This window comes from Sorex araneus, chromosome X (genome assembly GCF_027595985.1).
Source record: "Sorex araneus isolate mSorAra2 chromosome X, mSorAra2.pri, whole genome shotgun sequence".
Lineage (NCBI taxonomy): Eukaryota > Metazoa > Chordata > Mammalia > Eulipotyphla > Soricidae > Sorex > Sorex araneus.
Window position 1 is genome coordinate 193,081,120 of NC_073313.1, and position 24,561 is coordinate 193,105,680.

The 24,561-nt window shown below is 40.1% G+C and overlaps 1 protein-coding gene across 5 annotated transcripts in view; it reads right to left on the reverse strand.

Annotated features, from left to right (window-relative positions):
- Positions 1-23,091, reverse strand: part of WDSUB1 (WD repeat, sterile alpha motif and U-box domain containing 1) — a 47,808-nt gene extending 24,717 nt beyond the window's left edge. The window contains exons 1-8 of one of the 5 annotated variants that reach the window (XM_055120532.1): positions 23,032-23,091; positions 19,512-19,929; positions 17,486-17,670; positions 12,169-12,261; positions 5,966-6,059; positions 2,025-2,058; positions 493-533; positions 303-409 (exon numbers count right to left, since the gene is read on the reverse strand). In XM_055120532.1, the coding sequence (XP_054976507.1) occupies positions 303-409; positions 493-533; positions 2,025-2,058; positions 5,966-6,059; positions 12,169-12,261; positions 17,486-17,670; positions 19,512-19,909 (952 nt within the window). In that variant the 5' untranslated portion in view covers positions 19,910-19,929; positions 23,032-23,091. The other 4 variants (XM_055120533.1, XM_055120534.1, XM_055120535.1 and 1 more) reach the window with 4 other exon arrangements.
- Between the last annotated feature and the right edge of the window lie 1,470 nt (positions 23,092-24,561).

The window sequence follows — 24,561 nt, forward strand, 5'->3', positions numbered from 1 at the left end:
AGACTTGAAAATTTTTAAATTACATTAAATTTGAACTTTTAACTTAATACAAAGAAAAGCAACGTAAGTACTTTATAAAAACATTCCTGGAGGGCTAGAGAGATAGTATAGGGTATAAGGTCCTTGTCTCACATGCAAGGCCTCCCATTTATCCCTAGTACCAATGGTCCTCCAAGTGTCTCCTGGTGTTCCGGACCACACACTTCTGAGAATGGTCAAAAAAAAAAAATACAGAATTACTGAGTTTCTAAATTTAATGATAAAATGTATTTAACTGGGCTAAACCTGATAACTTTACTAACCTTGGGCAACTGTTCCTGGGTCAAACTGCCAGATGTTCACTGTTTTGTCCATTGAACCAGTAGCAAGTAAGAGGCTATTTGGTGCAAATGCACAAGTTGTGACATACCTGGATAATAAAAACATCTGAAATGTATTTATCCTCATACTGATTTTTAACTGAGTTAATAATAAAAAAGATTAAGTTCAAACCTGGTGTGCTGAGTCAACAAGTGAAGTGTATTCTCAGTATTCTGAAAACAAGAACAACAGCTGTGTCTTAATTGAGGGAAGAAAAAATAGCTACTAATAAAGATTCCTTTAACACAACTGTTTATATGCTATGTATTTTAATATTATCAGTCATGAATATAAGTTGAAGCATTACTCAATAAAGAATAGCAATTTTAATATTATTTGGTATATATTTTACTTTTCTAAATCATCAACATTGTACACTGACAATTTTCTAGAATTTTCAGTTTATTAAACTCCTGACTTTTGCTAATTTATTTCAATTCAATAACCTAAATGTCTGTTACATAAAATAATCTTTACCTTGGCTATGATATTTGAATTATACACTTTGTAAGACCAGTGAGCATAAATTAATCACTTTTAAATACATCAAGTTGGCTATTCACACATCTAAATATATTTAACTGAGGCACATTATTTTATGGAGAAAATATAATGTTGTGTTTACAAGTAAAAAATACCATAAAAATTTTACTATAATTTTACTTAGAGTATTCTTTCCCATTACATGTCAGAGCTTGCAATGATTAGTGAAGGACTAGTTTACCCTTCTTGCTGGCACTATACGCTGATTTATATGCCACCTCATTTGATGAGATTACTGTAGCCTGAATTTAATCAATATAAGGATCTAGTCAACAAAAATTTCTGCTGGAGAATATTTTCATCAACTACATTTTTTTTTAATTCTTTTATTGATTCACCATGTGGAAAGTTACAAAGCTTTCAGGTTAAAGTCTCAGTTATACAATGCTCAAACACCCATCCCTTCACCAGTGCACATATTCCACCACCAAGAATCACGATATACCCCCCCTTCCCCCCACCTCCCCAGCCCCCCACCCCGCATGTGTAACTGGTAAATTTCACTTTACTTTCACTTTACTTTGATTACATTCAATATTTAAACAAAAAATTCACTATTATTCATCAACTACATTTTCAACTACACATATAAAGTGTTCTTTTTTCTTCATACTGTGCAACTTTATTCACATGGCTCTGTCTGTCCCAAACTCCCATTTTTCCAAATCCTTTATAATGCCTTCATCTTTATACTTGTGTCTAAACCAGTCATGACAGTGGATACCACTTTCAGCAATACCCTCCTGCAGCCCTGCAATAACTATATCCTTTAATATTAAGGAAGCCTATTAAAGTTTAAGAATCACTTAATGTAATTTTTTAGACTGAATATCCATGAGTCTGTAGTGTTTTTTTTTCCGATCAGAGTAAACACGTGTCCATCTTAAAAATCAGTGAAATATTTAAGGGCCTATTCCAGAAACAATATCCTACTTGCAAAACTATTTTAGCACTTCTGAAAATGGATATATTATGTTCTTGGGCAAACACAGAAAAGAAGTATATGTTTTGTCATACTGCCTAACTGAACTTGAGGTTCAGTTAATAAGCTAACTACTAATATACTAGTCTAATAAGCTTAAATTTTACACATATCACACAGATAAAATATAAATACTTACAATATCATACACGATCACAGACTTATCAACTGACCTTTAAAAGAAAAAAAGTATATTATAGGTGAAATATCCTATGAAAGCAAAGCCTGGCATTTATAAAATTGGTTGTGTTTTGTTGTTTGGGCCATACCCCACAGTGCTCTGGGCTTGCTCCTGGCTCTGTGATCAGAGATCACAGACAGGACCAGGGGACCATGTATGGTGCCAGAAATTGAACCTGAGTTAGCTGCATATAAAGCAAACACCCTCTGAGCTATACCATCTCTCTAGCCCTTGTTTATTTTTCTGGTTTTGTTTTTTGGGTCATACCTCGAGGCTACTCCCATCTCTGTGCTCAGGGGTCATTCTTGGGAATGCTTAAGAGACCATACACGCCCTGTATCAATCCTGGCCTTCCAAATCCTTCCACAATGCACACAAGGCATACAACTCAGTCTGGTGAGTTCTCTTCAGCTCTGAAGTTAGTGTTTTCTAGTCATTTTAATATTTTAGAAAATGCTACAATAATATTTAGATATATTTACAATGAACTATTTTTATTCATAAGCACAAACTTTTATTAAGAAAGGACATATAAGTAAATTAGAAAGTTAACTTCATTAAACATTTTACAAAAGGAATAAGGAAGAAATAATAAATGCTTGCCTATTATTTTCCTATTCATGCTTAACAATCTTATTAGTCCTCATTTTATCCACATAATATATATAATCAAATCCTTTAATCATATACTATGTATTATCTGATGTGAATAGTAAATAATGCTTAAACATATACTATACATTCTATATCATATAGATTATATGCTGCATATAAATTTATATTTGCAAAATTTATAAAATAAATATTGGCCTTGATTTTATAATTCAGAAAAGTGAAGCTGTCAGAAGATATGAAACGAGAACTTGTTCAAGATCACACAGGTGGCAAGATTGGGATGAAACCTTATGTAATCCTAAAGCCTATATATTTTTATTTTGCACTTCCTGAACAATCATCTGCCACTAGCATGTTAAACTTGATTTGTTTTGTGGTTGTGCAGTCTTTTCCAGTTTTTTGTTTGTTTGGTTGTGGGGCCACACCCATCTGTGCTCAGGGATCACTCCTGGTTTGGCTTGGGGTACCATCAGATGTCAGACATCAAACCCCCAGTCAGCTGAATGCAAAGCAAGTATCCTATCAGCCATACTATCTATCATTCAGTTGTTCAGGTCCCAAGATTATGGGGGTTTACTCAGTTGGGGTTTTTTGGTTGTTATTTTGTTTGGTTTGGTTTTTCAGGTTTAGGGGCCACCCCTAGCTGTGGATAGGGCTTACTCCTAGCTTTGTGCTCAGAGATCATTCCTGGCATGCTGGGGGTTTAGATGTGGTGCCAGAGATCAAACCAGGCTCAGCAACATTATAGCAAGTGCCTTAGCCCCTGTACTTTCTCTCCAGTCTCTTTAGGCTGCTTTGTAATTTGCACATAACCTGACACTTAGCCTAAAACTTAAAAAGCAGATGGCATGGCTACTCAAACCTCACTAAAACTTTCATAAGGCATCTAATTTCAAGCAATGTAATACTTAGGAACTATTAAACAAATTGCAGCTGCACTTTGATGCTGCGAAATGAATGGACTTCTTCAACAGGATTGTTAATATTGTAGAGAGGGAAAGAGATGATATGAGGGATCAGAGAGACAGCTCAATGGACTGATACACATGATTTACAGGCTGGACCCAATTTGATCCCTACTACCACACGGTCCCACAGGGTACAGCAGGAAACAACCCCAGAATATGGAGCTAGAAGTAATCCCCAGAACCTACTGAGTGATCCCCCTCCCCCTTAGAAAGAACTAACAATAAAAAAACAGATGATGAGAGTTTTAGAGAGGTGTTTTTTGTTTTACTTTTTGGTGCTTCATTCAGTGATGCTAGGGAATCACTCAGGAACTGAATGGCGGACATTCAGTTAAAGGCTCACCTGCCTTTATCCCCTGTACTATCTCTTCAACCTATACTACGTACCATTGCAAAGATAATATGAAGATTCACTTGTGGGGGAGGGGTGTGGGCCACATCCAGTGATGCTTAGGATTTTCTCCTGGCTATGCACTCACAAATTACTTCTGGTGATGCTTGGAGGAAGATATGGGATCAAGCCTGGGTCAGGTGTGTGCAAAGCAAGCGCCCTATCTGCAATATTATCACTCCAGCCCTGATAGGAAGCTTTCTTATGCCAGTCACTGCTGAGCAAGAAAAAGCTGTTTCTTAAAAGCCACTCAAAATTGAGAGAAATGAAAATACATGGACAGATATACTATATGTATAGATTAAAGACTCAATATCATAAAAATGAAAGATGCCAAGTCTACCAACTTATCAGATTCAATATAATCCAAATAAAATTCAAGCAGGCTTATATATAAAGGAGTAAACTGGAGGCAAGTGAGCAATTAAATTATAAAATTCATGTGAGCATGTCTAATGCTAGAAGTACCCAAGATATTAAATCTTAGAAAAACAACAGTATCAAAGCAAGGACAATCAGAAAAACAGCAGGCTGAGAAACACATTCATATACTATCAGTAATTTCTAACAAGATATATATCAAAAGTGGTAGGGAAAAAAATGATCTTTTCTATATGTAATGCTGGGGCCACGAATATTCATATGAGAAAAGTGAAACTGGATTCCTATCACATATACCAAAAATCAAATTTTAGGGAAAAAAAATGATAAAGGCTTGAGTCTTTAGAAAATGACACAGGAAAATACATTCATGACCACATAACATAAAGAAGCTGACAATACTAAAATCATAAACTGTGAAAAGGTAAATAAAAAAAGCTATGTAACAAATGACTAATAGGGAAGAAGAGCACACACATATACACACATGTGTATAGATACATACACATACATATACATGTGTACACACACACATATAAAGGTTAACCCAGAGAAAATATGAGCAAGAACCATGAACAGGAACTTAATTAAAGATGACATATATTTGGCCCATAATCTTCTATACTGTTTAACTTAGTTGTTTCATAGAAATGCAAATTAAAACTATAATACAGCATATTGATCAAAAATGCCTAAAATTTAAAAGATTCACAAAATCAAGTATAGAGATGATACTTAAAAGCACTGCTAAATGAGTATTCAGTCACTGGAAAATTTAGTATTACCTGCCAAAGCTGAAAATAAATAATTCTATAATAGCAATTTCATTTCTAATATATTCCAATATATATAGAACATAAAAATTATGAATAGGTATATCAGAGATTCAGATATTCAAATAATTATTGCAATACTTCTAAATTAAAAATACTTATATGATTAAAATGAATATTATAGTATATACATGCAGCAATTCAGTATTATTACACAGCAAGGAAAATCAACAGTCAACAGTTATATACAGTGGTATTAATGCTCCAAACATAATGTGGAGCAAAGGATATCCAACACTAAATCACTAAGTGTGATTTGTTTTAAGTCAGTTTAAAAGAAAATAGGAGGAGCCGGGTAGGGCATTTGCCTTGCATGAGGCCAACCCAGGTTCGATCCCCGGCATCCCATATGGTCCCCCAAGCACCGTCAGGAGTAATTCCTGAGTGCAAAGCCAGGAGTAACCCCTGAGCATCGCTGGGTGTGATCCAAAAAGCAAAAAAATTAAAAAATTAAAAAATAAAAGAAAATAGGAATACTGCCTATGACCTGTGCTTCTGTCATCAGAAATGAGTACTTGGAAGAGGAGGATTTCTGCAACAGAATCATAAAGGTGTTTTTTTTTTTAATAAAACCTGTGCAGTGATTATACAGGTTTATACATCACAAGTAATTTATCAATCTGTCTGTTTATGGGCTGTGCACTTATCTTTTTATTTATTCTATTTCATATCAAAATGGTTTGAGGAAATTAAAACTCTTAAATAGCTTACCCCGAGACTAGCATCTGTCCATTATGAGAAAAAGCACAGGCCAGAACAGGAGCACAGTGCCCACTCAGTGTACTTTTATATTTCAATTCAAAACCTGCAAATAACAAGGTGAGAACATTGACAAGTGAACCATACTTAATTTTGGTTAAATCATAAAAACTTTTAATTCTTTGGGGAGTAGGGGTAATTTTCTGGGGACTGAGCCTAGGGTCTAACATAGGCAAACATGAGCTCTACACCCCTGGCTGTAGAACTTTAATTGTTTTTGAGTCACACCGGCTATGCGCAGAGCTTACTTCTGGCTTTGTAGTCAGGGATCACTCTTGGCAGGCTCGGGGGACCACAGGGATGCCAGGGATCGAACCCAGGTTGGCTGCATGCAAGGCAACTGTCCTGCCCTCATACTATTGCTCTGGCTCCAGAATTTTATTTTTCAGTCTGTTATGTTACTAATTTCCTTAAAGAAAATTAATTTGGGACACATTTAAAAATTCTTGTGTATCTCAAAATATTGAGTATGGTAAAGTGATTTTGAACATTCATTAGTAGACAAATAAAATGATGTGCTCAGAACAGTTTGGAGAGAGTAAAGAGGCAGAGGGTGCTACAATTTATTAATAATGATTAATTTAGTAAAATTAATAAATATATCAATGGTAATTAATCATTTTTAATTTTAAATAAATAAAAAATTTAAACTATGCCTTGGCATTGAATAAATACATGATAAATATATCTATATATACACATATACCTTTGAGCAGCTGGTAATACATATAGATCTATAGATACAGATATATATATATAGATATATTTACTCTGTGTATACTTATAAAAATTTCCCAATGCCTAAAAAGAATCAAGTACCTTTAGTTTTCCTAATCAGATATTTTAAAATCTGGGGCTGTGATAGGTAAGGCCTTGCACGTGGCCAACACAGATTTGATCCCCAGTATCCCATATGATCCCCTGAACCTGAGAGAAGTGACTCCTCACCACAAAACCAGGAGTAAGCCCTGTGCCTGCACCCACCAGGTGTGAGAAATTAGAAAATTAATTAGAAATGCAAATTAAAACTATAATACCATACTGATCAAAAATGCCAAAAATTTAAAAGATTCACAAAATCAAGTAAAGGAATGACGCTCAGAAGCAAGTAGGGGGGCTGGAGCAATAGCACATCGGGTAGGGCATTTGCCTTGCATGCAGCCGACCTAGGTTCGATTCCCAGCATCCTATATAGCCCCCTGAGCACTGCCAGGGGTAATTCCTGAGTGCAGAGCCAGGAGTGACCCCTGGGCATCTCCAGGTGTGACCCAAAAAGCAAAAAAAAAAAAAAAAAAAAAAGAAAAGCAAGTAGAGTCTGGGAGTACAGTGCCGCCCAGCAGGTCAACCTGTACCTGCATGGCAAGTGCATCAGCAGCCTAATTCTAACTTCAGGCTTCCTGATACGCCCAAACTGCCACTATGCCTGTGGCCAGGTCACAACAACTTGTGACCGAGAAATTAAACGACCAAAAGTTAGGTGTGTGGAAGTCACGTCCACAAATCACCTCTGGCTCAGCTATACATGCTCATTTATCAGCTGTGCTTCAGAGACCCATAAATAGATCTCGAAAGAGATAAAAAAAAAAAAAACAGGCCATTTTAACACATCAAAGGCCATAATTCAGAAATTCACAAATGAATCTTGGAAGAGAGCAGCACACCAGAGACATCTCCCCACCCCGCATCAGGCTGATTTCACTGGGGCACCTCGGAGGGTGGGAGCAGGTGTGTCCCTCTGCCTGCCCCAAATGAACCCAGGTAGCTGCAAACCTCCAGAACCCAATCACTGTCACGTTCATGGCCAACTTTCACAGGTTAATCCTGAGCCCCCCATGCATGAGAATAAATCCACTGAAAAACCCAGGTATGCAGAACTAGTGACTGAAAACTCCAGGCTTAAGGAGTCAGGGTTGGGTGACCTCCCCCCACCTCCCCACTCTTCTGGTTCCCTGGCAGCCATGCCCAAGAACTGCCTTTGGGTGCCATTTAAACACATTAATGGCCAAGATTTAGAGACTCACAAACAAATTTTGGAAAAGAGGAGCTGCCGAAAAGATGCCTCTATACTCCAAATAATTAAAAAGTTTAGAATTCCAGGAGCACATGGATGCTTTTGTGGCCACACAACATCTCATACTATTCATAACAAGCAATACAAAATAAATTACTGAGCATCTGTCTATGGGGCAGGCCTGGGTGGTGGTTGGAAAATTCAAAATAGTGGTGGGATTGATGTTGAAATACTGAGTGTAAACAATTATTGTGAACAACTTGATGAAAATAAAATTTTAAAATTATATATAAAAAATAAATCAGAAAGGTCCAATTAATGCTCACAATAGGATTCTGACCTACATAAATGAGAAAATTAAAACTATTTAATACAGAAAAAAAAAGGCAGGTAGAACCACAAAGCAAATTAATTACTAAAGGTAACTTTTATATCTAGCACTCAAAATGTAACAAAGTTGGTATCAAATTAGCTAATACTAATTAATTAGGACCAGAGCAATAGCACAGCAGGTAAAGTGTTTGCCTTGCATGTGGCTGCCCCAGGTTTGATCCCCGGCACTCCGAGCACCATCAGAAGTAATGTCTGAACACAGAGCCAGGAGTAATCCCTGAGCACTTTCAGGTATGCACACCCCCCAGCCCGTCACAAAAAAGAAAAAAAAAAATGTTAAAGGCCAGCTGTACTCAGGGCCTACTTCTGGCTCTGTGTTCAGGGATCATTCATGACAGTGCCTGGGGGACTGGATGTGGTGCTGGGGATTGATCTGGGGTTAGCCATAAGCAAGAGAAGATCCTTAACCCCTATATTAGAAGTAATATAGCTCACATAAAAGTTTTATTTTGAATAAAACTTAGTGTTTCATCCAAAGAGTTTTGAGAGGATCATGCATTCATAAAAGACTATGAAAGATGATGTGCTATGAAAAAGGAAATAGATGGCATAAAAAAAAAAAAAACGTTCAAAAGACACGCACAAACGAATCTCTGATCCGAGCAACTTGCTGCAGAGATGGCCCTGGACTTTGCAACAGACCATTTCCGGTGGGCTGCTCCAGACGGGGGCAGGTGCCGTCCCTCTGCCTGCCCTCTAGGAGCCCCGGTGGCCGCCATTTTCTAGAAGCCAGCGACTGTGGGGGGCCGGGACCCTGGGGAAAGGAGAACTTAGCCATTTCCCCAGACAGGGAGTGCCCACCAAGATATTGTATTATGAAACAGACATCCTGTACCAAGGGCGAGACCCACAAAGATGACAGGCATATCATGTTCCAGTCTGCTGATCCCCCTTACGCAAGTGCCCCGTGAATGCCCCGCGTGATCCACCCTGGCCCCCTTGCAAAAGCCTTGCCCCTCAGCCTATATATTCTGTAAACTTTCCTTCAATAAACGAGACCTTGACAACAGTTCCTTGCTTGGTCTCCCTCTTCTTTCTCGCCCTTGCTATTTCAGGTAGCGCCTCTTCAGACCCTGGAATAACTTAGTCCCGCGGGACGGGACAAGCGACAAGCTCTAGGTACGAGTGGCAGTGGCAGCAAACTCCAGGCCTCACGGGACAAGGGAGGAGTGGGCCCGCCCTTTTCCTTTCCCCGCCCCGATGGGACTCTGAGATGACATGACATCTGGCCACTGTCTAATTAAGCTCCCACACGGCCATGATCCAGAGACATACAAACAAATCTCGGACCCAAGCAACTTGCTGCAGCAATCTCTTCAGACCCTAATTATTAAAATTTTAGAATTCCTAGAGTGCACAGCTGCAAGAGCAAAAGTGGCCATGTGACATTATATTGTATCCATAACAAGCAATGTGGCTACTAGATCACTGTCACTATCACTGTCATCGCGTTGTTCATCGATTTGCTCGAGCAGGCACCAGTAACGTCTCCACTGTGAGACTTGTTACTGTTTTTGGCATATCGAATATGCCACCAGGTGCTTGCCAGGCTCTGCCATGAGAGCGAGATACTCTTGGTAGCTTGCTGGGCTCTCCGAGAGGGGCGGAGAAATTGAGCCCGGGTTGGCCACCTGCAAGGCAAACACCCTACCACTGTGCTATAACAAGGAATACAAAACAGATTGTCTAGCATTTCCTTTTCGGCAGGTATGAGTGGTGGTGAACTAGAGTGATAGCACAGCGGGTAGGGCCTGGCAAGCTACCCGTAACATATTCAATATGCCAAAAAACAGTAACAAGTCTCACAATGGAGATGTTACTGGTTCCCGCTCGAGCAAATAGATGAACAACGGGGTGACAGTGCTACAGTGCAGTGCTATGAGTGGTAGCGGAACTGGTCTCAAAATATCGAAGGTAACTAAAATAGAGAAAGAGTATTAAGTAAATTGTCTGCCACACAGGCAGGGGAAAGTGTGGAATGGGGGTTGGGGGGATACTAAGGATTTTAGTGGTGGAAAATGTTCACTGGTGAAGGGATGGGTGTTTGATGACTGTATGAAGCTCAAACATGAAAGTTTTGTTACTGTACCTCACGATGAATCAATAAAAAAAAATTTCAAAAGATAGTGTTTGAGATACAGTATAGTGGGTAAGGTGCTGACACTGCAAGTGCCAGCCCAGGTTGAATTCCAGCTCCCAATATGGTCCTTTAAGCCTCCCAGAAGTAACCTCTGAAAGATGTTAGAGTAAACCCTGAACACCGGCCAGTGTGCCCCCCGCTCCACCCCACCCACCCACACACACAAATTCTAAAGCTGGAAAACAGAAAAACTAATTTTTTCATAAAATATAAAAAATGTAGAGAGAATCAAGATGGAGGTCATTATGAAAAGAGAGATTAGTGGAGACCAAATTATCTTAGACTACTATGAAGCTATACTGTATCACACAACTAAGTGACACAAGTTTCCCAACTGAAGGGACACCTGAAAAAATACAATTTCCCATGGAAAGATCTACACATCATCAGAAACAGTAATTACAGTGAAGACATTTTACAGTTGTATAGGGGACAGAAAGAGAATACAGGATTAAGAGCTTGTCTTATACACATTGAATCAGACAATCCTAATTCAATCCCTGACACAAAGGCCCTTCAAGCAAATCCTGAGAGTAAACCCTAAGCATAGAGCTGGAAGTAGCCTCTGGGAACTACTGGATTGACCCCCAAATCAAAAAACAATTAAATGAAAGAATATATGGTGGCATAAGTACATTTGTAGAGAATAAAAGTCAACAGAATAATTTTAAAAGATAAACACAAAGTGGTTGATTACCCCTGAAAGCTGGAATTCGTGTGGCGAGGGTAAAATCAAAATCAACATTGAGGGGCTAGAGCGACAGCACATCGGGTAGGGCATTTGCCTTGCACACAGCCGACCCAGGTTCGATTCCCAGCATCCCATATGGTCCCCTGAGCACAGCCAGGAGTGATTCCTGAGTGCAGAGCCAGGAGAAACCCCTGTGCATGGCCAGGTGTGACCCAAAAAACAAATTAAAAAACCCATCATTGAGCATCTAATTTTTAAATCATGTGTACATATTACTTTGAAAGTTCTAAAACTTTTGGGGGTCTGGGGTTTGGGGCCAGCAAGCCTCAGGAGCTATTTCTGACCCATGCTCATGGGTCACCCTGGACAGAGTTTGGGAGACTGAGAAGATCAAAACCAGGTCATCTGCATGCAAACCATGTCTTCCAGTCCACTTCGATATCTCTCTGCCCCCCACCAAAAAAAAAATTGTTAAAAAGTTTCCTTACGTCATCTCCAGCTAGAGGAACCCAGGTCACTACTGGCAATACTCAACCTGGCAATGTGGGTCTCACAGTTTAGTGATGTTTGGGCTAATGGTGTGGGGATCAAATTTGGGGTCTTTTAGATTTCATGAGATCTAGATCTTTGTGCCATCTTCCTGGCCCCTAGACAGGATTCTGTCTTTTTTTAAGTAGGGTAGATGCCCTATTGCTGGTGGAAACTGCATCAACAAGCTCTGTGTTCAGAGGACCATGCAATGCCAGAGATCACAAGGGACAGCCCACACACAAGGCAGCATCTTAACCCCTATACTATCTCCCTGGCCCATAAAACTTAACTTTTTGGTTATTTTAAATATCAAAAAATCCTCAGGTAAAAAGATTAAAATAAAATATATGATCACAAATCACTTTAAATAATTACAAGTTGATACCTACCTGAAGTATGGATAAAAGAAACAACCCAAATTTTGATCTGGCAATCTTGACCACATGTTGCCAAATGAAAAACCTGAAGACCTTGTTCTCCATCTAAAAAAATGTAAACACAATAAAAATTAAAATATGAAAGGCCTAAAAAACTAATATGGTTATTTATATTGATATTTGTAAATTCTATTCATTTAAACCAGTTTCCCTAAATATGTGAGCTATGTGCTTTTTTGTTGTTATTTTGGGCTCACAATGTTCAAGGATCACTCCTAGAAGTGCTCTGGAAGCCATAAGGGATGCTGGAGATCAAACCCATGCAAGGCAACTTACCTGCTGGACTATCTCTCCAGGCCCCAATATGTACATTTTTAATAAGGTTTGTCTTTTTTTTTTTTTTTTTTGGTTTTTGGGTCACACCTGGCTATGCACAGGGGTTACTCCTGGCTCTTCACTCAGGAATTACCCCTGGCGGTGCTCAGGGGACCATATGGGATGCTGGGATTCGAACCCGGGTCGGCCGCGTGCAAGGCAAACGCCCTATCCGCTGTGCTATCGCTCCAGCCCCCTAGGTTTGTCTTTTTTAAAACATACTTTTACTTACATCCAACAGATTAACCTCCATTCCCTGATATTTTTTCTAACTCCATGGAACACTTCATTTTAGGAGAAAAGTTTTGTAGCAAAGTTTTGGCCAAAGTATATTCTCCTCAGAGAGATATGGATAAGGATAAGCAATTCAAGATTAATCACGGTCTCTGTTTAGGCATCACACCCTTCCTTGCTCAAGGGTGATAAGAAGCTACACCTGGCTCAATGCTTGAGGAAAAGAAACCCAGGTGCCTACAAAGTATGCCCTCAGTCCTGCAGCGCTCTCTTGCTGGCCCTCATTAAGTTTTTTTTATTGTATTAATTTTACTGTAATTTTTATTATCAGTTAGGTAGCTAGACCAGTGTTAATGTTTATGGCACTTGCACGCAAAAACCCCTAAACTCCACTGCTATCAAAGTGCCCATGACCCTGCACTGTCCCTCTGTCATCTAGTCAGGTCTTCTCTGCCTCCCCTCTCTGCCCTGCACTATTTGGTAACTGGTTTTGTATTCTAACACCCCATGGTTTGTCTTTGTTTCAGTATGGTCTATTCTCTAATTCCAACTTCTAGATTCCCCAGATGAGTGAGATCATCCAATTTTCCTGGCAAAACACCACACTCAATAAATGAGTGAAATTTAAAAATATTAGACATATATAGGAAAATAATGTCTTTTAAAAAATTTTTCAATCTTATTTGTAATCCTTTATGGAAATTTAGGCTTAATATTATGGTATAGCTGTGAAAGCTACAGAAAATTGACAAATAGCGATATTTAAATGCTGACTTTATTTTAAAAAAAAGATATTTTACAGTTGAGGTTTGATGTTTGTTTTTAAATAAGTGTCTATGTGAACGGCCAGTAACAAATTTCAGGTATGTTTACTGATTATGTGCATACAAATACATCCCTTTTTAATACATGCACATTATAAAATGATATACATTTACTTGCACACATAGACCCCTCACCCTCATCATTTAGCTCACTTTCTGCTAATACTAATCAGTTTCATTTGTTATTATTGTTGCCCAGTTTATCTACATAAGTTTTATGCCAGTGCAACATCAAGCACTTTTTTTATAGGCTAGGTCTATCTTCTCATATTGATACCTATAGAAAATACTGTTTTCATTGTTTCTGAGCTGTAAATTATCTGAAGTCAATTCAGTTAGGGAAATGGAAAACTATGGAACTCATAATATGCCTATGCTCACATTTAAGTTAATGTACTCTTCTTCAGGAAAAATATTTAAATTATAATGTTAACTTAATCCAAACTTTTCCTTCAGGAGCAAACAGGATTATTTTCCTCACCTGAACAAAACAATATGAAAGCCAGCAACGTCAATTTCATATTTATAAATAGTAACAAATACCGAATTAAAACAAATGATATATTTTGTCTATAGAAAATACCGTCATTCCCACAAATACCCGTGTCACTTTGAAAGCACACATCAGTTTCAGAGGTTAAAACTAAACTTACCAGAAGTTGAACTACAGAAACTTAGAAAGAAATAGATTGGTATCATACTGAGAACTGTAATTTGAAATAAATGCTTTTGTTTTGGGGGTCCACATCCAGCAGTGCTCAGAAGTCACACCCAAAAGTATCCTGGGGAACTCTATGTGGTGCCAAGGATCAAGCCAGGGTCAGCCACATGCAAGGCAAATGCTTTTACCTCTGTATTTGCTCTCCAGCCCTACTCTAAATTTTGCAAGTGTGTAGTTGGTGGAGTTGGTGAGCTGTGGCACTTCGGATTAAATCGTGGTCTCTTGCATACAAGGAAAGTGCTCTGAGCCACAACCCCCTTCCTATTCCATAGGGATATGATTGCTTCACTTCTGTAGCATCTTCATTGAGAATTCTCTGCACCAGGCCCAATCTGTAGCAGACTCTTCTAAAGACAGGCAATATTAACCCTTTAGCTTACTCTAATATTAAGGAAAAATGCTATTCTTATTAAAACCAAATTTCAATTAACTGAGAATAAAAATATTAACCTAAATCTTCTCATATTTATAAGTCAAAGTTTCATTAAGAGTCTATAATATTTAAGATAGGTGCCACAGAAACTATTCTTCTATTAACAACTGATCAGAATAGTACAAGAAATATTAAATGAATTAATTATCAGGATGAGGTCAAGAATTTAGTATTATAATGGGTTCAGATAAAAAAATACTAATTTTCTCCATGATGATAAAAGTTTTAAAAAAAATTCAGCAAATCACTAAGAGGAATTCAAGGTCTATTGTGTGAATAAGACACCTGGTTCAATCCGGACTGACTTTATAATCTAATAAAAAAAAACACTATTAATGATAATTGGTATAATTTAACATTGTGGTATTTTTCTAAATACTGTAAAAGAAAAAATAAAGGGCTAGAGAGAGTATATTGAGTAAGTCCCCCCCCCTGCCTTGCACATGGTAAACCCAGGTTTGAAATCCAATATAAGATTCCTTGAAAATCACCAAAAGTAATCCGTAGGCAGAGCCAAGAGTAAACTCTGAGCACAACCAGGTCCTGGTGTGGCCCAAGAACAACAGGGGAAAAAGAGGTATAAAAACAAGTGATTAGTGGCTGAAGCAACAGTACAGCGGGTAGGGCGTTTGCCTTGCACGCATCCGACCCGGGTTCGATTCCCAGCATCCCATATGGTCCCCCAGCACCGCCAGGAGTAATTCTTGAGTGCATGAGCCAAAAGTAAACCCTGTGCATCGCTGGGTGTGACCCAAAAAGCAAAAAAAGAACCAAGTGATTATATCAAAATGCTTTATATGAATGCAGGGAGTAAGAAAGAACATGTAGGGGCCACCTAAAATAAGTTTAGCGGAAATTTACAGGATTAAAGTGAACCACGTGGAGTAAACCCTTGAAAAATATTAGTAATATTTAAGCAATGAAAGGTGGCATGTGGCAAGAAAATATATAAGGTCAAATGTGATGTGAGGCAGGAAAACAGACCACAGAAGACACTTATGGGCTACGTATTTTGGATTTGGTATTTTATCTTTATCTTATTTAGCCACTAGTGGGTTTGAAACAGGACTGCCAAACCATACCCGCCTACCTAAGATGAGACATAATATATACAGTGGATTTCAAAGTCTTAGAATTAATGGAAAGTGATATTTCCTAATTTTACTGAATACCAGTTATAAGGGACTGGAGCAATAGCACAGTGGGTAGGGCGTTTGCCTTGCACACAGCCGACCCAAGTTCAATTCCTTCGTCCCTTTTAGAGAGCCCGGCAAGCTATCGAGAGTATCCTGCCCACATGACAGAGCCTGTGGCATATTTGACATGCCAAAAACAGTAACAACAAGTCTCACAATGGAGATGTTACTGGTCCCCGCTCGAGCAAATCCATGAACAATGGGATGACAGTGCTACAGTGCTACCAGTTATAAGATATTTTAGACTAACTGAACAAAATAATACATCATTAGAATTAATTTCACCGATGACAGTCATACAGTGATGACTAGAAAAATGTTGATCTGCATATGTAGCTCACAGAATTGCACTGGTATGGTAACAAGACTGAAGGGAGCTAAACTGGAACTTCCACCCTAGTATACTAAGTAAAACTAAGAGGAAACTTTTCCATTTACAATTATCAATTTAAAATCGAGTCTCTGCTTCATGAACGGAGGGGAGAAGGCAGATGGAATAGAGAAGGGATCACTAAGAAAATGATGGCTGGAGGAACCAGTTGGGATGGGAGATGCATGCCGAAAATAGATAATGGACCAAACATGATGACCTCTCAGTGTCTGTGTTGCAAGCCATAATGCCCAAAAGTAGAGAGAGAGAGTATGGGGAATATTGTCTGCCTTAGAGGCAGGGGGAGGGTGGGAAAGGGAGGGTATACCGGGGATATTGGTGGTGGGGAATGTGCACTGGTGGAGGGATGGGTCTTTGATCATTGTGAGATTGTAACCCAAACATGAAAGCTTGTAACTATCTCACAGTGATTCAATACAATTTTAAAAATCTAAAAAAATAAATACCAGCAAAAGAAAAATAAATAAATGCAATAAAATAAAATTGAGTCTCTATTTAGAAGTTTTTGGCTCTTCTTTTTCTGAAATCTAATTGCATTATGAAGTATTTAAAAATTTTAGTACTTCAAAGATTAATGGTAAGGGGCTAGAGCAATAGCACAGCGGGCAGGGCATTTGCCTTGCACTCAGCCAACCCGGGTTCGATTCTCAGCATCCCATATGGTCCCCTGAGCACCGCCAGGGGTAATTCCTGAGTAAAGAGCCAGGAGTAACCCCTGTGCATTGCCAGGTGTGACCCAAAAAGCAAAAAAAAAAAAAAAAGATAAATGGTAAATGAAAACTGCAATCTCTATAAAATCATATTTCTTGAAAATCACAATTTAAAAATTTTATATCAAGTACCAATAATATTCTGATTTAAAAATCACCTAAAACTAATAGGGTCAAGACCTCTAAATTACCATTTTTTAGGAATCCAGATCTATTGTGCCAAAATGAATCATCTCCTTCATATAGAAAAAAACCTAAAATCCCCCTTTTTTCATGACTGATTCTATTTTGATCAAAAAAGATAAAGGAGGATGATTCCTTAAAAGGAATGAATTAAAGGGGCTTCGTTTTACCAATGATGAAATGAAAATGAATGAAAGATCTACAAGTCATATGCAAATTTCAAAAAGAAATTACTAGTGCTTAAAAGAGTAAAGTAACAAACCGGAAACAGGCTGTGAGGAAAAATCGCAGCAGGTAATTCCAAGATCATGGGCTTTTTCACTATGCAGACACCTCATTTTATCATCCCACACTGTTAAATCTCCACATGAGGAGCCAGTGACAAAGAAGTTTCCGTTAGGAGAAAATGTGCAGGCCACTAAGGAGCCATCCTTAACACTACCATATCTGAAATGAAAGCAAAAAGGAAAAAAAAGTGGTTTTTATTTCAAAATATCTTTTACTTTACATTATTAATTCTAATAGCAGCTTGATATAGTAAAAAGGATTGAAAGCTATCACAGAACTAGAGAAAAAGGATGGTGCCTACAGAAATAAATTCGACGTTGTTATAAACTGAAGATAAAAGAGAATTTAAGCATTATTTTAATGATATGTTCAAGCCTAAATAATAGGCTTCGGAAAACAGCCCACATATTTTTATACTTTTCCATAAGACAAGCAACAATATTAACTACATTCAGAAGCAATTTTTTAAAAGTTACCACTTTAAAAATTATTTTTAAAATTATGACTGAGGTCAAAAGTACTTTCAATTTTTGTATTAAAATCATTCAGACACAGTAGTAAGGTCTTTCACCTCATATGAAAACATAAATTGTTTAGGAAAATAAAATGCCATGAAATGCTGTGAAGAAGCTTGTGAAGGGGCATAGACAGGCAGTAAGGCTCTTGCCTTGCATGTGATCTACTCGGACTTGATCCCTGCCACCCTGTAAGGATGCCTGAAGTCAGCCGGAGTGATCCCTGCATGCAGACCCAGGGGTAAGCCCTAAACACAGCTAAGTGTGGCCCCGAACTCAAAAACAAATAATCTTGAGATGATAAAGAACTGTGCTGATATTTCCTTAATTAGGAAAAACAAGCTAATAACAGCTAACTATCCAGCTAGAGTGATAACACAGCAGGTAGGGTGTTAGCCTTGCACTCAGCCAATCTGGTTGGATTCCCAGCATCCCAGGAGTAATGAGTAATTCCTAAATGCAGAGCCAGGAGTAACCCCTGAGCTCAGTAACTTTTAAAAGTAGCCGGTATGACCCAAAAAGCAAAAAACAAAAAACAAACAAAAACAAAAAAAACCCCTATCAGCCCACTGTCCCAAACAGTGCTTTACCCTATTGCTGAATATTATTTTACATCAATAATTTCATGATTAATGTCATAGAGGTAGAATTTATCATCTAATAAAAAGAAAAATTTCTCAGCTGATAACTGCATTTTTTATATCAAATTCCATTCTGAGCTTTCGTCTTTTAAAAATGTTTATTAACATCACAAAACATATCACTTTCTTCCACCCAAAGACTGAAATGAGCAACAATTGCTTATCCTTGCTGAAATTAGTTTATTTTAATTAATTAAAATTATAAACTTTTAAAAGTTACTATTTATAAAGTAATTAATATTACTGAACTGTGTAGTCAAAATGGCAAATTTTATATCATATATAAATAGATATGTCACCACAACATAAACACATAAAAGTACGTATTTTTAATAGTAAGTAGCGAAAGAGCCTTATCTGTACAAACTGATTCATGTATACTTCTTTGGAGAAGTGTGGGGTAGTTTTTCTAGAAATGATAATATGTGCTCTATTAATCACAGGGTTCTTTTTTCATGATAGAATCCTTATCAGGAAATAGCTGGGTATCTCAGGTGACACGTACCTAATACTACTTTATTATTCAGAACTCCTGAAACACAAGTGACAAAAATAAAGCATAACATTACTGAGTCTTAATTACTAAAACTCTCATTTTGCTATAGATGAAGTCTTATTTCTATAAACATTAGAACTTTAAAATGCTTGGAACCAAGAAAATTTGCTATAAGCATCACATTAAGCACTTGTTTTTATGATCTTCAGAAAATACAGCAAAATATTTTTCCTCATAATGTCTGAAAAATACCTGCTTTTTCAGTCAAGTCATTAAAATATTCTGCTTATTTTTTTGTGTGGTTGACATGTTAATGAGATTGAAAAGAAATGGTTTAAGTATTCATACCTATGTAACTTATATGTCTGTGCATTCCACATAACAACGGTTCCATCCGCTGCGCCTGATACCAAACAAGTGGAGTCTGGGGAGAAGCGGCAAACTCTCACAGGGCTCCCACTGGGCTGTTCCATCACTGTCAATATCTGTCCGCTCTGAGTATTCCACAGGACAGTTGTACCATCTGTGGAGCATGAAGCCAAAACATGTCCTGAAGGGGAGAAACAGCAGCAGTGGACAGTATAGGTGTGGAACATCAACGGAGAATATGACAGTTCAGTGAAGTCACTTAGTGTGTACAGGCGAACTGTTTTGTCCAAGGAGCAAGTTGCCAAGAGGGAAAAAGAGAACGCACAGCAGTTGACATCGTCACGGTGATCGGCTATTGTATGAATTAATTTCACCATGTTGTCTGAAGTCAAGTATCCTGCAATTTTTTAAATAGAAAATGGTTACTTCATCCTAGGAATTAAATTAATGTAGCTCAAATCCATATAAATGGACAGGAGCCAAGCTTAACAATTTGCTAAAGGAAAGCTCCTCCATTCATCTTTTGAAAGGATAATCTAATATACCTGGGACAAGGGAATGTTGAGAGCACTATGATATTAACATATGATGACACACCAATAAAGTTCTGTTACTACTTCAAAGAGAACCTTGTTGGGGCTACACAGATAGTACAGTGGCTAAGGTCCTCTCACCCAGCTGAATGGGTTTGATCCCCCATAGCCCACTAGAGTGGTCCTTGAGCACAGAACCTGGAGAAAGCAATGTGCACTACTGTGTATGGCCTAAAATTAAAACAGCCTTGTAAAACGAATTCAAACTGATTTGACATTGAAAAAACAACACTTTAGACTACTTTGCCTCTGAAACCTTTCCCTGTAAATGCTTTCTCCTCCATACTGCTAATTCTAGATTTGCTCATTTTAACTCAAAAAGACACTTCCACTGCTTTTAACACTATCTCAGCTACTTCCTCCTTGCCTGCCTTTGAGGCCAGGCTACCTACTGTTCTGCCCTTAACCTTACAACTGTAGAGTTCACTCAGAAAAACAAAAGATTTCATCCACAAACTGCAATGTCAAAAGCTATCAAGTCATGATTTGTCACCATATATGATCAATGAAGGAAACCCCAAAGAAAGAAGTGGTAAAAATGGGCTAACCGAGGTTGTATTAACAAAATATTTAGATACCTGACTGCTGATGCAATCTACAAGGCTATGATTTTTGGACGTCCCAGATTAGAAGCCAGGGAAGGAGGTGGGGGTTGGGGGCACGTGGTCACCCAAGCAGCACTCATCATATCCCATAAGAACCACAAATTAGCCTCTTCAGAACTCACTAGGGCAGCTTAACCATCCAAACAGATTAGGCCAATAGTCCAGTAGCCCCTACACCAATCTATATTCCTTCCAAAACACAAAAGCAACTTTGTGCAGATGAATACAAACTGCATATAAACCGGGTAGGTGAAAAACTCACTGGAAGGCCTCAGCAACAGAGTAACAGCTGCGGAGGACAGAATCAGTGAGCTCCAAGATGAGGTGCAGAGAATCACCGGACTAGAGCAGAAGACAGAAAAGACGCCCCCAAATAAACTAGCAGAAGACAAGAGAAAATCTGATGAAGCCAAGAGAAACAATATAAGAATCACTGGAGTATCAGAGGGGCAGGAAGAAAACCCTGATGAAGCAATCATCAAAGCTGTCGTTGCTGAGAAGTTCCCAGAGCTGAACAAATAATTTAGACTAAAACCCAAACTCCTCACCAGTTTACGAAAAACCTATTTGATCTCTCTTGCTCTCTTCACCCCAGCCTGGCTTGTTAAACTGATTTTGGACTAAGATCTTCCTAAATTGGGTTTTGGTTGGATGGTTTGTGGGCCACACCTGGCAGTATTTCATAGCATCTGGCAGTGCTCAGGAGTCATTACTGGCTCTGCAGTCAATCACTTCTGGCAGGCTGGGGGTGGGGGAAGAGAAACCATGTGAGAAGCATAGGATTGAGCCCTAGTAGGTCTCCAACGCAAACACCCTATCCACTACACTATCTTTCCAGACCCATAAATTGGTATTCTTATGATGATATTCTTTCCCCTCTGCTCTTGGGATCCTATTTCTCACTAAGTTCTCAATTTCGGAGCCCCTCAGCAACGTTTTCTCTATCTAAAGTAGCCATTCTCTAGGTGAAACCATAGTTCTATTTTAATCTCCAGTAATTACCAACATCTAATGTATTTTTCTCCCCCACCCCCAAACTAAATGTGAGCTTCAAATGACTCTTGTCCAGTTTACTCATTTCTATAACCACAGTATGTAAAATAATGTCAAGTACCCAGAATACTCAAAATAATTTTTTTTTACTACAACTAAGTTTAAATCTTTTAATACCAGAACATAGGGTAGGAGGGTGGCCTGGCGGTGAGGGCGCAAGCAGTTGTGTACAACAAAAACATTGACACTATTATAATCATGTTATCTACCCTACGCTAAATATTTCAAAGTTAATATATGAACATAACAGAAAATAGTTTAGAAATTTAAGAACACAGCTTTGGAGGAGGCAGTGATCAGCCCTGAAAGGACAGGTATAACCTGGGATACTAAACCCCAAAAGCCTTTGCTCTAACGCTAGAGAACTCCCTGCAAACAAACCGAAATTAGAGCACGTCTTTGTCCACTTTCACCAGCTCCCTCACGTTCAATTTCATTGCTTTTTCACCCACCCCCGCCCCCCCCCTCCACCTCCACCTTCTCAAAACAAAAACTTCGACGAAGCCCAAAAAACACCTGCAAACTCTCTTGGTAAAATGATACCCTGCATAAAGGCACCGAAAACAAGCCAGATCAGGTGATGTTTTCTGGATAACGGCCCAATCCCACCTGTGCCCAAAAGCACGGGGGATAAGGTTCCAAACACGCCCTGGCTGCCTCCCTCGGTGGTACTCGGCCCCCGAGTGAGGGGCGCGCTACGACGCCCATGACAGACGGGACGGGCTGCAGCAGTGGGCACCCTGCCTGCCTCTGGCGTCCACCCAGACCTCAGCTGCCACTCGAGAGGCGAGATCCCTCGGGTCACTGTGCCAGGGTGGACACCTGCCTCTGCGGGTGGTCCAGAGCAAACCCCCCCGAGGCCCAGCGCACTCCCCCCTCTCCAATAAAGCCCAGAACTTACTCCCCGCCTCCCCGCACGCAGGGACGAACTAGCCACGCCTCGAGCGCGCGGGCGAGGCTGCGGGTGCCCGGGCGCTCTCCCCGCGGGCGGCCGGCGGGACGCGGGGCCTTCCGGGTCGCAGGGCCGGGCGCGCCCGCCGAGGGCCCCGCAGCCGCCGCTCGCCCGTGTCTGCCGGCGGGCGCGCTCAGAACCAGCTTCCGAAATACACGAGCCGACCCGGCCCGAGCGGCCCCACAGCTCGCCGCAGACTCTAAACTGGCCCGCGGGCGCCGCCCATTGCACCGCAAGGAACCCCCTGGGGACTCTCGGGTTCCGCCCTCCCGCGTCGGGCTAGCGGCGCGCGTCACCTGGTGTGCAGGTGCGGCGGGCGGGGCAGGACCCGCCGAAACCGGGAAACGACGAAAGAGGCCCCGCCCCCCGGGGCTGGGGCAGGGCAGTTCCCCGGCGCATGCGCGCTTTTCGGCCTTCTGGGCCCCAGCATACTGGCTGTTCTAAAATTGAAGCTTGAGTTCAGTCTTTGGAATTTTTTGCGATTCCCTCTCCCCCCGACCCCCCGCTGTTGAGGAACTTAAGGCCCTAAAGTCTCGAGATGGGCTTAAAATTGGCTGTTGTTGTTTAGATTGGTTTTTTTTTTTCCCAGTGGGACACATCTGTTGGTGCTCAGGGTTTACAACCTGGCTCTGTGCTCTGGGATCACTCTTGGTGGTGTTGGAGGAACCATATGAGGTGGCAGGGATGGAACCTGGGTAGGCCACACGGCAAGGCAAGCGTCTTACCTGCTGTGCTATCTATTGTCCTTGAAATGTGGGGGATGGGGACAGGAACTGGGGTGGGGTGGGGGAGGGCAACCGGCGATGCTCAGGGATTACTCCTGTCACTGCACTTAGGCATTACTTTAGCGGTGCTGGTGGACCATATATATAGGATGTCAGGGATCCAGCCCTGGTCGGCCGTGTGCAAGGCAAGTACCCTACTCGCTCCTGCCCTGAGATGAGGTTTTTAGACTGCATTTTATGAACTGTCCATCCAGTTTTTCTTAAGGTTTTTGAATATTGGTGCCAGAGAGATAGTTAAAGCGCTTGCATCAGTCAGGCCCCACATATGGTCGCCTGAGCACAGAACCAGTTGTCAACTAAGCACCAGTGAATATGGTCTAAACGCCACCCTTTCAATTATATTTCAAATAGAGTTTTCGAATATCTTTTCTGTGGCTATTTCTCAACCCTGGGCTGGAGCGATAGCACAGAGGTTGGGCGTTCACCTTTCACGTGGCCGACCTGAGTTCGATTCCTCCTCCCCTCTCTGAGAGCCCGGCAAGCTACCGAGAGTATGGAGCCCGTTGAGCAGAGCCTGGCAAGCTACCCGTACATACTGGATACGCCAAAAACAGTAACAATAAGTCTCTCAATGAGAGACGTTACTGGTGCCCGCTCGAGCAAATCGATGAGCAACGGGATGACAGTGACAGTGATACAGTGATTTCTCTACCATGAACTGCCTGTTCTCCTTTGACAGTCCTCCGCCTATCTCACAGACACACACACACACACACACACACACACACATCTCTTTTTTGTGTTGCCTAGCCCTGCCTTCAGCACTAGCAGCCCAAGATTCAGTGTCTTCTGCCTTAGACTTTGAGCCCAGACTTCTCGAATCTCTTCAGGGCCATTCACCCCTGGTGTAAATTCAGATGTGGTTCCAGTTCAGATGAACAATTAGCTCTGACTGAACACCAACACTGAACACTAAAAATCTTTCAGATTTTTAGAGTTTAACTCCATCATCTTTTTAGAGCTTTCTCTCAGGCACATGGATAGATTGATATGAAGTTGATTATGTAGTGGCCCAATCCCTGTAAGAACTAAAGGCTGATA